Source organism: Ursus americanus, chromosome 12, assembly GCF_024610735.1.
Source record: "Ursus americanus isolate L20-20 chromosome 12, mUrsAme1.1.p, whole genome shotgun sequence".
NCBI classification, from domain to species: Eukaryota; Metazoa; Chordata; class Mammalia; order Carnivora; family Ursidae; genus Ursus; species Ursus americanus.
In genome coordinates this window covers 37,040,417-37,055,831 of record NC_142138.1, presented here as the reverse complement: position 1 = coordinate 37,055,831, position 15,415 = coordinate 37,040,417, and the positions used below count along the sequence as shown (strand labels likewise).

General features: G+C 39.4%; 1 protein-coding gene across 2 annotated transcripts in view; it reads left to right on the top strand.

Moving 5' to 3' along the window:
* Positions 1 to 12: 12 nt before the first annotated feature.
* Positions 13 to 15,415, top strand: part of LOC123794967 (uricase) — a 39,041-nt gene continuing 23,638 nt past the window's right edge. The window contains exons 1-5 of one of the 2 annotated variants that reach the window (XM_087866052.1): positions 47 to 119; positions 3,321 to 3,487; positions 9,378 to 9,596; positions 12,093 to 12,209; positions 12,309 to 12,387. In XM_087866052.1, coding sequence (XP_087722178.1) covers positions 9,420 to 9,596; positions 12,093 to 12,209; positions 12,309 to 12,387 — 373 coding nt within the window. In that variant the 5' untranslated portion in view covers positions 47 to 119; positions 3,321 to 3,487; positions 9,378 to 9,419. Of the gene's footprint in view, positions 120 to 3,320; positions 3,488 to 9,377; positions 9,597 to 12,092; positions 12,210 to 12,308; positions 12,388 to 15,415 lie in introns of both variants that reach the window. The other variant, XM_045801360.2, reaches the window with a different exon arrangement.

Genomic DNA, 15,415 nt, shown 5'->3' with positions numbered 1-15,415 from the left:
CAAATAAAACATGTTAGAAAACATCTGTTTTGCCCAAACTATTCTTTTTCACTCTTGAAACTGAATTTGAAGTTGAAGGCCAAGAGAAAATGGCCCATTACCACAATGACTATAAAAAGGTGAGACCATTCTCTTTTTAGAGGAGGGAAGGGCGTAGATAGGCATATGAAAAGAATTTCTTTGAGTCAGTTATTAAAGATGCTGTCATGAAAAGTAGCACTTTACCCTATGCCTAGAAATCATTATGGCTCTGATCGGTTCCTCTGATTATGGATCCAGACCAAACTGGAATCTTGCAAATCTCCTACGGTTGAGTTGGAGTTTTTCAGGACTCAAGGTTCATGGGAAAGTGAAGGGTTGGGGCTCTATTACTCTAAAGACCGAGTTTTGTGAGGGTTGTCTGGACCACCCACCCGCATTTTCCTGTGGTGCTTGTAAAAGGGGCAGAATTCTGGGCCTCAATACAGATCTGCTAACTTAGAATTCTTCCACTTGGGTTTAGGAATCTGCATTTTTTTTTTTTTACAAGGTTTGCAGTGATGCTAGTACACTCTAAACTTTGATGCATGCTGCCCTGAGCCAGGCAGGTTTGCAACCTATCAAATTGGTAAATAAAAAGAAAAGTTTCTGATCACTTCTCTGTGGGTAACATTTTATTTTATATATGTTTTTATTGCATTCAGAAAAAAAGATTTCAGCAACTGCAAACTTTTCATCAATTTTTAAAAATTTCATAGCATGAAGTTTATTTTTCTAAGTTAAAATAAAATAATTTATCTTGTGATAGCTTTTGGTAGTATAATGCTAATAGCTGAATAGGCTTAAGATTCATTGATGCATTTAGAGAATATAAGCAACTTGTTTTCAGTTATGTAGGCTAAAGAACATTTGTTGACTAGGATATAAAATAATTCCTGTTTTCTCCTCATTACATGCTTAGCACAGGGCCTGGTCAAAAGTAAATGATCCACAAATGTTAGCTAAGATTATTTACAACGTGAGCCCTTCCTGTGGTTGGGCTGGGGGACATCTGTATTCAGATGTTATTTGCTAAATCCACTTTTATTTCAAGGTCTAGAAAAATGCTGTTAGGTTACTTTCTTTCAGATATAACCTTCAGTTAAGCTTTCTTATCTCCAGTTGTTGCTGACCTGATTGTGCTGATTGTCGGTAGGTGACCTTTGTTATGCAATCACTAGGTATCAAACACTGTACTGGACATTGAGGGGCTCCAGGGATTTCAACATTACCCTGAAGACTAGATTCCAGTGTGTCCTGGTTTTTACTAAAAACAGCAAAGTAATGTGAGGAGAAACGGAATTTGGTGGATGGAGAAAATGTGAACTGGAGAGATGGTTTTCATATTACCCACTTTTGAAGCCCAAGTGGTAGAAGATCACAAAAATATCACAGATCCTTCACAGTACAATTACCTCTAAAAACAGTAGAAAATCCCTTCATTATAATTTAGCCAAGTATAGTGAACAAGGTAGAGTTCTTCACTTGGTCAGGGCTTCTTAGCTTATAGTTGAAAATTTGCATTCATTCATCCAGTAATTCTGGAAGATCTCAGTCCCAATCTCCTTGAAATTATGCCTCTTCCACATTCTGTCATATTGTTCTAGTACATTTTATGTCTCTTGCATATACTCTGTCTATTGTGTGTCTGTATTAATCCCGATTCTTTACTTGGGTCTATTTTCCAGTTCTCAAATTCTTTCTTAGGCAATATTATTCTGTTACTTAATCTATCTTTTCCAAGTAACTAATTGTATTTCTTCAGTTGTGCTTAATCTGTTTCCTAATGCACTTAGTAATGCATTTCTAGAGATGCTATTGGTTTTTTTTTCTTCAAATTTACTTGGTCTTTTTTATGGTCTCTTGTTTTTTGCTCAAGAGAAGATACACTCTATCTCAAGAAGGAGATATGCTCAGTTCTCTCTTTAATTTCTGTAAAAATATTGAATATGTTATTTTATATTTTGTGTTTGATAATTCCAATATCTGAAGTCTTTGCAGGTCATACTTCGCTGTCTGTTGTTTCTGCAACTCTATCTCATGATACCTTGTTACCCTGTGTGCTTTTTTATTTTTGGCCATGAGTTCATATTCTTTGAAGCTTTATCTGTGAAAATTTCTTGAGTTTGAGATAAAGTTGGGTTGCTCCTCACCCTGGTCTATGCAGGCTTCACTGAAATTTGGTCATCCTTTGAGAACTTCTAGAAATCAGGTTGCTGGCTTTATTTTTTTATTTTCAATAGCTTTTTGAGGTATGATTTACATGTCAGAAAATTTACCTGTTTAAGTTATTGTTCAAACTTCTAGAAGACTGTTGATGTGCTGAGTAAAATCCAGAATGTGACAGACTGAAGGAAAAAGTTGATATACTTATTTTGGGAGGAAAGGTGGGTACTGGAATTACTTTGATGAAAACTGATGAGACAAGCAACATGATACAGGTATTTGTGAAACAAAGAATTGTTCATGAAAAATGTTGTTGAAGGAAAACATAAATAGAATTAGTGGAAGAAGGCCAGAAAATTTTATTTTGTTAATTCCTGTTCATCATTCATAGCTTTGTGGATGCCAGTCCCTCCTGGAAGCTATCCTTCATCTCCCTCAGTCTGGTTTAGGTATCCCAGAGGTCACAGTATTTTTTCAATGGGAGTAATTATCACAATGTGTTCTAATTGCTTGGTTACCTTTCTGAGCCTTCCTCGCAAGAACAGGGGTCAGCAAACTGCTGTGGACCAAATCTGGCCCCCTGCCTGTTTTTGCAAATAAAGTTTTATTGGAACACAGCAACATCCATTCATTTATGTATAATGTGTAACTATTTATGCTGTAACGGCAGAGCTGAGTATTTGCAGCAGAGACCATATGGTCTGCAAATCCTAAAATACGAACTTTTTGATTTTTTACTGAAAAGGTTTGCTCTAGTGTATAGGGCATAAACTTCTAGTGTATAATCTCTATCGGGGCAGAACAATGTTCACCTGGTTTGCTATTGTATCTCTTGCACTTACCATGGTGCTTATCACCTAGAAGGAGCTAAATAAATATAAATGAATGAACAGATTGAATGAAAACGGTTTCAGAGGTTTCTATTTTGGGGTTATGTGGAATTTATAATGAATTAAATCTAAACAGATAAATAAATAAAAATGAGTATGCAGGCAAAATCCAATTTTAAAGAACTTCTGATGTTATGTCAAAAAGGCAGCTGGGTGTAGTGAAAACAATCAGGCAGACCTGGGTTCCATGCCTGGCCCTACCTCTCAAAAGTCTTGTGGTTTTTGGCTTTTTTTTTTTTTTTTAAGATTTTATTTTTAACTAATCTCCATACCCAACATGGGTCTTGAACTCACAATCCCTGGATCAAGAGTCGCATGTTCCACCGACTGAGCCATCCCGGAGCCCCTGGCAACAGCCATGTGGTTTTGACCAAGCTATTTAATCTCAACACTGTCAGCTTCCTTTTCTCAAGGTGAGGCTCATGATCTGTGCTTTCATAGAGCGCTCTCGGGGTTCAGTGAGGTGCTGTGTGCGTAGCCTCTGGCACATTACTAATGCTTACTAAACACTGGTTCCTTCCCTCCTTGTTTCCTGTTCTTCTGTGACACAGTTATGTCTTTATCTTTGCTGATGGGACTAAAACAGTCCTTTGGTGATACGGGTTTAATGACCACAAATAAAACTATGTCACTCGTGTTTGCAGTCGTCCTTGCCCCGATAAAAGTGTTTGACTCAAACGTAGTGCCTGTTACTGAAGACACGAAGCTGAATTTTCATCCCGCCCCCAAGGGCAACCAGCTTTTCATTCCTCCCTTACTTCACAACTTAAATGTCCTTGCCGTACACGCGGAACTGATCAGAGCGGAGAAGTCCCCTGCAATTTAAAATAATGACTTAAGTTCTAGAAAAAGTGATGCCTTGAACCGGGGTATCTCTGGGCATTGGTAAGTTCTGCCTGGTCCAGTGTGAGCAGAATAAGTCTCTTCAGTCTCAGCAGGGCTCTTTCCACGGCCTGAGTCTGTCTGGTAGCCCCCTGACTTTGGGCAGCTCACTTTACATCCCTGATGTAGTTTCTTTTAAAATAGGAATTCTTCCTCTTAAATTGCAGAGATTTTGGGAGGAACAGATAAGATAATGTAGATTCCAATGAATGGAATTTTAAAAATGGCATAGAAACTCAGGTTTCTGCAGGGACATGGCAGTTTCCCTCCCTCTGTTTCGACCCCCAGTGGGCTGGCCGTCCAGGGGGTAGAGGGACTCTGCCTGTAGTGGGAAAAAGCATGTCGTTTAGGCTGGGTTGTCCCCCGTGCCTTCTGTCACCCAGTAATTGTGTGACTTTGGCAGGATACCTAATCCTCGTATCTCCCTTGGTCAAACTTGGATTAAAAATACCTACTTCACGGGGTCCTTGTAAAGGATCAGAAGGAATGATACATGTCAAGTTCCTGACACATACGAAATCCTCACTAAATGGTTGCTACCGCTATTTTTATTCTCAAGACTTACACATTTGGAAAGAGATATCTTTCAGTGTATGCATTTCAGTAAAATTTTCTTCCCACTTCATTCTTGGAGGTCTCCATCAATTTTTTGTTGTGGCGTTTCCTGCCCCCAATCCTAGAAGCTCCCGAGGGCCTTGCTCCAGTTCCCAGCCCTAAGGCTCTTGGTGCCATGGAGAGGCTGGCAAGAAAATTAGCATTTCCCCTGACATTTAGTGATGAGTTTTCTCTTCCTTTGTAATGGGCAGGAGTATGAAAATCCCTGAGCACCTGCAAATGGAGTCTTCATTAGGTAACAGGTCACCTTCCTTCTACCATAATTATGCATATGACTTGTTAGACTGTTTTTGAAGCATCTGCTTGACAAATCCCTTCAGAGTCACACTTTGAACATAACTCAGGACATATCCCTCCTTGATGCCAAAAATAAACCACTCTACAGCCTAAAGCAACATGACATTTTCTACTAGATATCAATATTTTCCCATCTGACATTTAGTAGATCCTAGGCAGCCAAAAAAAATACCAGCTGCTTCTAAGGTTATGATTCACCATTATTGTTCTTATCCTTATGTATTGCTAAGATCTGCCAAAGAGATATTTAGTTCCGATGAGTACTCCTTTTTCTCATATTAGTTCAGCATCTTTCTCTGAAATCTTCTTGTTCATGAATACCCACGAAAATAGGCAAAGGAAAAACCTGGGCACAGAACTGGAAGAACTTCTCCAGAACACTCCAAAGACAGAAAGAAAGGCCTGTCTCCACGCACAGTTCTTCCATCATGGCGCACTGCAACGGAGTTGATTTTTATACCTGTGTTGGGTCCTAAATAGCTAGCACTTTTGTATTTCTCTCTGTTATGGAGGGAAGAGATGAGGCTTACAGAAGCTCTTCTAAGACCAAAGAGAAAATGTGAGTCATTTTTAAATTTACAAAAGTTTTTTTTTTAAATCTTTCTCAATATTTTCCACCTCAAATCCATCCACTGGGTCTTCTAGGGGTTAACAGAGTCCAGGCTAAGAACCCTTAGACCTGTAGTGACAGCCTACATCCTTTTCAGTATGGCCTGCAAATAAGAAAATGCTCACTATTTCATTACAGAAGTGAAAAATAAGATTAATTTACAATCTCAGAGACTTCTCTCCAACATTACTTGGAGTTAAGTAATGATTTCTATCCGCTTATCTTTCAAGACATGTCTAAGAAAAGGGGATTTTTCCTGTGTAGAGCCAGGTAAAAATTTATTCGGTGTGATGTTTCATCCAGAGTATTACTCTAGGAAATCGAGTTTCCTTTTGTAACTTTGTTTCCTGAAGCCACACAAGCCTGAGGACAGACAACCAAAGTATGAAGGCAGAAGTAGGCCTTGTCATAGCAGCAGTCTTTCTGGATTGGTGTGCAATCTGGGTATTTATCTCTAACAGTAATTGGAACCCTTTGATATAAAATTTGACATGTAGTTATTATTTATCAATGATAATTATGGCTAACATTTATCGAACACTTACTATTTGCCAGGCCCTTTTCTGAGTGCTTTGTGTTTTTTCTCACATAATCCTCACAGCAATCCTGAGAGGTGGGCACTGCTATTATTCCCATTTTATAGATGGAGAAATTTGCCTCCACGCGCAGAGCTAATAGATGGCAGAACAAAGGTTCGCCCCTGTGTTGCCTGATTCCAGAGCCCAGAGCCCATCCTCTCAGCCACCTGCCCACCCTCCACAGGACAGCGACCCTCGTATTCTATCGTGCAGTTATCTTGGACACAGATCTCTGCACCATGCTGTGCTTTATACACGACAGGGTTCTGGCACCTCCTTCTGATTTCTCTGACTACAGAACCGGGGGGAGTCTTACTGAGGAGAACAGCCTCATTTCTGGTCTGGACCTGTTATCCGTTCTGTCAGGTCCTGCCGAGAGACTCTCAGGCATCCCACACCGTCGCTCTTCCATTCTGCTCTGTCCGCAGATGGTTGCGTCCTTTTACTTCTGACTTATTACCCAGTAAACGTGGTTGCTCGAGCTCTGCTCCGGGGCCGGGCGGCCGGGAGCTTGCTGAGGAGCGCGGACCTCTCTGCACGCGCGCGCGGGAGCTCCATGATGGCGGCGCCGTGTGGAGAGCTCGGTCTTGTCAGCAGCGTGAGCACTTCGTGCTGCGGCCCTGACTCTCTCTACACTCAGTTCTGCCCTTCTCGGGCCTTTGTTCTCCAGTCGGCTGTGCCTGTGATCTCCAGGCTGTGGTGATCACAGAGCAGATGGCGCCTTCCCCGCTTTCCCAGGAAGAGGAACTTCCTGCTTGGCGTCTGAGCTGAAGTGGCAACTCTGTATTGAAATCTTTGGTGGTATTTTCGTTAACTGCTCCGTGTCACCACACAAGAGGCGGAGGTGGTGGTGCACCCTTCATTCATTCGTGCCGCATTTGTTAAGCACCTATTCATGTTCTAGGCGCTGTGCTGAGCACTGCAGTTGCCATGGCAACTAAAATAGAATGGCTCCTGCTTTCATAGTTTCCTGTTTTTTTTTTTTTTTAACAAATCAGACACATGATGAGGCAATTGCAATATAATTTGATAAAGGCTGTGATAAGGCAATAACTCTTTCCAGAGCATAGAGCAGAGGCACCTACTCTGGACCTGACGGAAATGGGCAGATTACCGGGGGAAGCGGCATCTGAGACCTGGAGGGTGACTAGAGGAAGTTCGGCAGGTGATGGGGTTGGTAGTTGGGCTGAAGGAAGAGAAAGGGTGTCCAAGGAAGAAGGAATAGCATATTCAAAGGCCTACAGGTGGAGAAACCATGCAGAGTCTGGCAAGCACTGTGAGCTCAGGAGAGCTGAAGCAGAGTTTGAAATAGGCTGTGGCAAGGCATACTGTTGGAGAGGTGAGCAGGGTTGGGGACCTGAAGGGTGGCTGTCACTGAATCCTTCTATGTATCATGTAGGAACCGCTTGCTTCCGCAGACTGAGCTACTGTAGCTTGGGTGTTTAGTGGCAGGGCGTAGGACTGAGGAGTCACATTTGTTGAGTCTTGCTGTGTCCTGGGGCTGATGGACAATCTTGGAGACCTTTGGTTCTGGCCCCTCGTTCATGCTGTCCAGGGGCCCCAAACCAGCCAAGTGCCTCTCTCTCCCAAGTGGAATCCCTTGTGGCTCAAAAGACATGTCAGAGTCTTCCTCTGATTGCTGCCAGCAGTGCTCTCTACTCTAAAAACTGGTGCTTTTATGCAAAGTCCCTCTTGCCATCTCCTGTGCCCACAGCCGGGCCTGACGTGGCCACGGTTGTTGGGGTGGCCCTCACTGCTCCACTAGGTACTAGGAACTGAGCCGGGACTTTCACACTCACCAGCAACTCCTACAAGTAGGGGTGGTTATCTCCGTTTGTACAGCCGGGGAAACTGAGGGCTCAGAGCCAACACATTATTTGTTGCAAGCCACAAAACTATAAATGGCGAAACAGAATTTGGACCTGGTCTGATTCCCAAGTCCCTGTAATCACAAGCAGTGACTCTTTCCCTGTCCATATTATCGTTCTTATTAAAATCCTTTAAGTCTGCTCTTTGAGATTTCTTACTGATCCTGTTCTTGAAGATGAGTCCCTCCAAAATTGGGTCAGAGGCTTTTGAGGGACCTTCAAGGGTCGTCCCTTAAATCAGCAGCATGTCCTAGCAGGCTCTATCCTGAGCTTTAAGACCGCCTCCCATCCCTCTCACTTTGATTAAGGACATAACAATAATTTCTGATGTCGGTTAGTACTTTACAACTCCTCCCAGAGGATCTGGTGGTGCTTTATGTAAATAGCGTTTGAGGCAGCCCTCAGCATATTGCCTGTGTGCCATTAGCAGGTGAAGTTCCTTCTTTGTGACCCTCCCCAGACTCTCACCGCATTTGTTTCTGATTTACTTTCATTTTTGTCAGTTTCTTTCATTACCATTTTAATGTTCAATTTTGATGCTAAATAAAATAGGTTTTTCTGCCCCTCTGCTCCCTCCTGCCTCTTCTCTCAAACACCAGTAAAGCCCAGGGACAAATCTTCTGAATCCTAGCAGTGGAGATAGATGTATTCACTAGTAAGAGCTCGGGCTCCAGATAAGGCTACTAATGAATCAATCACCAGGCTTTTATTAAGTGTCTCTTCGCTAAAAGCGAAGCTGTCCCTGCAGCCAGATGGCCCTGGCTCTGTGCTCCTGGAGGTAATCTGGACCCTGTCACTAATTACTCTTCTTCCCAGCAGCAAGTAGAAGAAGCAATTTTCAAATTGTTTTTATTGATCACAGGGCATTTTCTCCAGAATATCACTCGGTATACAAAAGAGGATATAATTATTTTCAGTTAACATAGTCAAAAAATTTTTATAGAAGAATGGCTGTCTACATAGTGGTTCAGAGGACAAAATCTGGAGTCAACAGATCGGAGTAGGAATCCTTGGCTCTGTCCTTCACTAGCGATGTGAAGTAGAGCAAGTCACTTAGACTCTTTGAACCTCAGTTTCTCCCTCTGTAAAATGGGGATAATATGAGTTTATAGAGCTGTTACAAGGACTAAGTTAGCAGGAATTAAATAAAACAGAGTACATAGTTCGGTCCAGGAGATACTGTTATTGTTATCATTAGTTATTATTATCAAGAAAGCCATCTACTGTCTGTCTTCAGGCTAGTTGGATATGTTTTCATCTGTTTCTCGCAATTCTCTTTTCTCCATTAAAGTTCCCATTTTTCTTCAAAGGTTGGATATAGTCTTGCTTTCATGAACACTCTCAACTCTCACCTTTTATAATTATGTGATTAAATCAAGGCTTGAGGAGCTTGGAGTTGACTTTTTGCTTTCATTTAGGTTTCTTCAGTAAGAGGACTGTGTTTTCATTGCAGAATGAGGACGTGGAGTTTGTCCGAACTGGCTATGGGAAGGATATGGTAAAAGTTCTCCATATTCAGCGCAATGGAAAATACCACAGCATTAAAGAGGTGGCAACTTCAGTGCAACTGACTCTGAGATCCAAAAAAGATTACGTGCATGGAGATAACTCAGACATCATCCCCACAGACACCATCAAGAACACAGTTCATGTCTTGGCAAAGTTTAAAGGGGTAGGTGTCATTATTCTTAGATGTCGCCTATCTTGATGCAGAATTCACTATACTATACCTTCAGGGTATCACTTGCTTACTGCAAGTTCCCTTTACTTTTTAACCCTGTTTTTACATTAAAGCCACTAATTTTTTTAAATTTCTATTCTAAAATTCTCAGCCTTACAGAAACGTTTTTTTCCCCTTCTTCTTGATCTCACTTCTTCTCTTTGTTGGTTCTCAACTTACTACATCTTTTAGGAAGAGAATCCTATATGACAAATTTACGTGTTCTCTCTTAATTAGAATCATTGGCAAATCAAGGCCCTGGGAGGATTTCGGAATCAAATTTTACACATTTTTGTCATACATTTCTTTGATTCCTGTTGCTTGTTTTTTTTCTTTTAGAATGGTGTACATTTATAGAAGAAAGTACCATTTCTCTTCCTGGTGTTACTAGAGAAGAAAATCTTGAGTATAAGATATATTTTGAAATATATTTGCCCAACTTTTGATGCCTTCCCAATTTTCCCAACTCCATGACCACTTAGTGTCTGTATATCATGGCAGGGGTCCTCTTCAAAAGGGTCTTGGAGCTGATAGAATCTGCTATTTTAGCACTTCACCTTCACTTTCTTTAAGTGTGAGGGAAGCTGTGTTGGACCACCAGTAGATTTCTGGGCAACTCAAGATAATGTTTCTATTTGCTAAGAAGTCTAAAAAGACAAGAAATGTAGACTGGAAAGCCTCTTTTCTCATGCTTTTGCATGAAATCCACACTCAAAATGTATGAAATGAACAGACTAATTGAAATATAATTTCTGCAAGGCCTTCCTCCCTGCTGAACCTTTCTCTTGCCAGTCAGAGTGGCCCCAGCAAGCATAAACATGGCTATGGACAAAGGCATTGCTCTCTTGAAAACATAAATTGAAAATAGGCTTTTGTCCTGAGCTATAGAAGAGGGCCAGGTATCACAGACCCTTCTATTTCCTGTATTGTGTGAGTGATGCAGAAAAGTGAAGGAACGGACCTGGGTATTAAAAACCATTAGAATTTATTCACTAGAGATAGAATGACCATGTAATTTCTTATCCAAACCAAGGCACCTTTTTCTTTTGATTTTTTTTAAAAATGAGGTATAATTGGTATACAATTTTATATTAGTTTCAAGTGTACCACATAATGATTTGATATTTGTATATATGGTGAAATAAATTTTTATTTCTTGAGATGAGAACTTTCAAGATTTATTCTCTTAGCTACTTTCAAATAGGCAATGCAGTATTATTAACTGTATTTGCTGTGCTATACATTATATCCCCATGACTTATTTATTTTATAACTGGAAGGTTGTACCTTTTGACTCTCTTCACCCATTTTGCTCACCCCCTCTCCTCTGGCAAACATTAATCTGCTATCTATATCTATGAGCTTGATTTTTTTGTTTGTTTTTGTTTTGTTTAGATTCCACATATAAGTGAGAACATATGGTATTTGTTTTTTCCTGACTTATTTCACTTAGCATAATGCCATCAAGGTTCATCTATGATCTATGTTATCACAAATCTAAAGATTTCATTTTTTAAATAACTGAATAATATTCCATCATTTATATATATAAAATATATATACATCATATATATCATATAAATATGGTGTAAATAATATATATAAGCTATATATTAGCTATATATAGTATACACACACACACACCACATTTTCTTTATCCATTTATCCATTGATGGACACTTAAATTGTTTCCATATTTTGGCAATTGTAAATAATGTTGCAATGAACACACATCTTTTTGAGTTAGTATTTTTGTTTTCTAAACTAGGACACTTCTGAGAGTGAAATAAGATGCTAAATAATTATTCTGGGATGAAAGGCATAACACAGAACTATCTCAGGGAAACCTGTACAAATAGTCCACCTTAAGCAAAGCCATAGATTGTCTGTAGACTGTGCTAAGACCGTAACACATTGTCTAGAGATTATTATGAAGAATTTGTGTGAGAGTAGGGAGCTACTTTATGGGGTGGAGATGGTCCATAGAAGACCTGTTTGCAAAAAAGCGAGGAAGCAGAAGTGGCCCTACATTACCATTTTTCCTTGGGAAACTGGAAGGCCCACTGGCTGATGTCATAAAGACACCAGAACATTTTGGAGTATACCATGGTACTGTAGTTGGCATGGGTGATGACTGAGCTCACCGTAAGAAGAATCTAAATGTTAAGTTTCATTTTGCTCATCCATTGATTGACACATTTCTTCCTGCAAAACAGGTTTCTTTTAAAAACAGGGTAGTCTCACCTGGTAATGGTGATCTATTAACCGCACTTAGGAGACCTCGTGAAAAACTGGGATAAGGGCCAATTCACCTCACCACATTCTTTCAAAATCTGTATTTCTCTGATTCTAAAAAACACTTGAAGAAGAGAACTCCATGGGTATTTAAAAATTATTTTTAAATGGGGCAAGTGTTCCTGATCACTAGTATTTTGTTTCCTTTTACAGATCAAAAGCATAGAAACTTTTGCAATGAACATCTGTGATCATTTCCTTTCTTCTTTTAACCATGTCACCCGAGCTCAAGTCTATGTGGAAGAAGTCCCTTGGAAACGTTTTGAAAAGGTTACCTCAGTTATTTGTGCTCTCAGCTTAATTAAAGAAATTGGCTTTATGACATGTGCTGAAATTTTACTGGAAACAATTTTTTTTTCTAATTTTCAGAATGGAGTTAAGCATGTCCATGCATTTATTCACACTCCCACTGGAACGCACTTCTGTGAGGTTGAACAGATGAGGGGTGGTGAGAAAATATTTTTCATGTTTTGATTCTGCAATAGCAATTTCAATATTTTTTTCTTCTAAACAATTCTGTTTATTAGCATCGAGGAAAACTGTAGAGAATTTTGAAGGCATTTAAATCTGAGATGGGAGTTAGCATTGCGACTCTGGAATACATTTAAAAACTATCTACTTCTTATCTTGATGTAAAAATGAAATAATACATTTTGTAATAAATCTAGGGGCTGAATAAGGTAGATCGTATTTATCATCTGATTCTGAGGTGAGAAAAAAAAAAGGTTCAGGCTGACAAAACCCCAAATCTCTGAATTTTCTAACCTGTACTTTTTGTACTATACCATGCTATAATTATAATAACCTTTATAGGAAATAGTAAATAACAATCGAGTTTCTCCGACATTTTATTTTCATAATAATAAAATCACTGATATTATTATAATTACTATAGAATGAACCTCATTTAAATAGCAATGACAATTATATAATTCTTTCTATTTACTAAGAAATTTAAAAATTAACTGTGGAACATAATTACGATATAGACCTTATTAGTACTGATGATTGAACTTACCAAATATCAAAATTCCCAAAGCTTGTCTCCCACTGCTTGGTTGAGATGGTCAGAGCAGAGCTCATGAATTGGCTGTGAGTTAGAGTAGAGGACCTCGAAGAGCCATGGAGCCAAACATGGTAGATAGGTTTCTATCCTAATAAAAAATAAACTTCCATGATAATCAGAAATTGAAAGTGTGGACTGTGAACTTTTTCCCTTTGCAATTAATCTTCCCTTTCTTCTCCTTTCTCTTTTCTCTCCTCTCCTGTCCTTTCCTCACCTTCCCTACCTTTCCTTTTCTGTATCTCCTTCTCTTTCTTCTCTAGCTCTCTTCAGTAAGAATTGGAGGTAGGATCTCATCCATGTCAGAAATATTATAAAGTTAATAAAATATAAGTCCCTTCTGAGTTCTATTGGATAATACCTTCCCTTAGAAAGTTCTAGTGTATTAGCTGTTGTTTAATAATTTTCGCTATCTGTATTAAATCCCAGGCACAGCCAGGGCCTTCTCAGTGTTTAATTAACAGTTATGTAATTATTGTCCTATAAAGGAGACTGAATAACTAGTTGTTAAATCAAGTTGAAAAGATAATGATTTTTTAATCCCCCAAATGCATAGCCATGTGATATATTGACTTGCTGACTGAGCTATTAGTTGAAATGTAACCTTCCTTCCTTCCTTCCTTCCTTCCTTCCTTCCTTCCTTCCTTCCTTCCTTCCTTCCTTCTGTATGTGACTTTGGGAGAGAAAGAAAAAGAAACTGATTCCCTGAGCCAGTGTTTTCCTACCCAAACGACACGGACTAGCCTCATAAAATTATAAACTCTAAACTGGCATTGTTGAGCAGAAATATAATGCAAGCCACACATGTAATTTTAAAATTTTCTAGTTGTCACATTAGGAAAGCAAAAAGAAATTAATTTTAATAATATATTTTATCTAATCCAATATATCCACAATGCCCCTTAAATATAATTACTAATGAAATATTGCACATTTTTTATAAAGTGTTAAGTCTTTGAAATCCTGTGTGTATTTTATATTTACAGGACATCTCAGTTCACACTTCCCATATTCCGAGTGCTTAAGAGTCACATGGAGCTAGCAGCTACCATATTGATCAGCATAGCTCTAACCCAAATCATAAGTGATTTTGCAATATTTAGCATATTCCTCTTTTCATTTTCAAGTATATAGAGTAATAGTAGGGGCTAGAATTAGATTTGGGGAGAGCTAAGTAAAAAATAAGAACATGAGTGAAATATGCTTATGTCATTCATTGAAATACTTTTCAACAATTGGATTTTGAGGACTTTTTATGTATCCTAGGGTTGTAAATTCAGAGGTGAATAAAACATTTCTTGGCCCTAGTCAGTTTACAGTAGATGAATAGTAGGGGATAGATTTATAAAAAGATGTGTTACAATTTCAGGGGCTAAAAACCACAATAAACGAATCGAAGTTATGCAAGGGAGGCAAAGAGGTGCAAAACCCCAGCTCTTGCTAGGGTAGTCTGGAGGAAGAAATATTCCAATTGACTTTTGAAAAATGATTCAGGATGTGCTGGGCATAGAAGGGGAAAGAAAATTACAGGCGGAAGAAACAGAATGTGCATGGGTAGGACCTATGAAGGAGTGGAAGAAGGAAACTAAAATATTTTGGACATCTGTCTTATGCTGACCACCATCCTGGGCAAGTAATTTAATTTTAAAGGGCAAAGATTTTGAGGAGTAGTAGCAAGTTTAAAGGGTCAGTTCTTAGAATGCAAGGAGCTGAGATGAAAATGAAGAGATTGGTTTGGGCTGGATTTAGAAGGGCCTCATGTGCCATGCTAGCAAGATTGGTCTAACTTGGAGGCAGTTTTGCATGGTGGTAAATCTGTAAGTGTTGGAATCAGACTACACTGTATTTGAATTTGAGCTCCACTATTTAACAATTTTGCGACTGTGAGAAAGTTACTTACACTACCTCAGTGTTTTTCATTTATGAGATGATGATTACAGCGTTCACCTGAATGGCCCAGGGAATTAAAGGAGATAAACATTAATACAAGGCATGTTAGCACAGTACCTGGCACATAGGAAGCATTCCTTAAATGACAGCTGCTATTATTATTATTTAGGATGGCAATAGAGACCCAAGAAAGGTCTTTGTGTGTGTATGTGTGTGTGTGTGTGTGTGTGTACCGTTCAGTATTCTGACCAAGTTACTGTGCACTGGCTGGAGAGACAGGCGGAATTTGGGACCTTGTTGTAGAGATGGAGAAATGAGGGAGTTGGATCTCAGGCAGTGAGAAGTAGAGATAGAGGAGGCATTAGGTGAGGCATTTCTGAAGGGAACTGAACGGGTGTGAGGGATTGGGTAGGGGTGAAGGTGGAAGGGTTAAAGTTGCCCTAAAGTCCGAGGCCTGAGGGAACTGACTGAGGAAAACACCTATGATTAACAAATGTTCAAGGGGAAGCTGGTGATGTGGGGA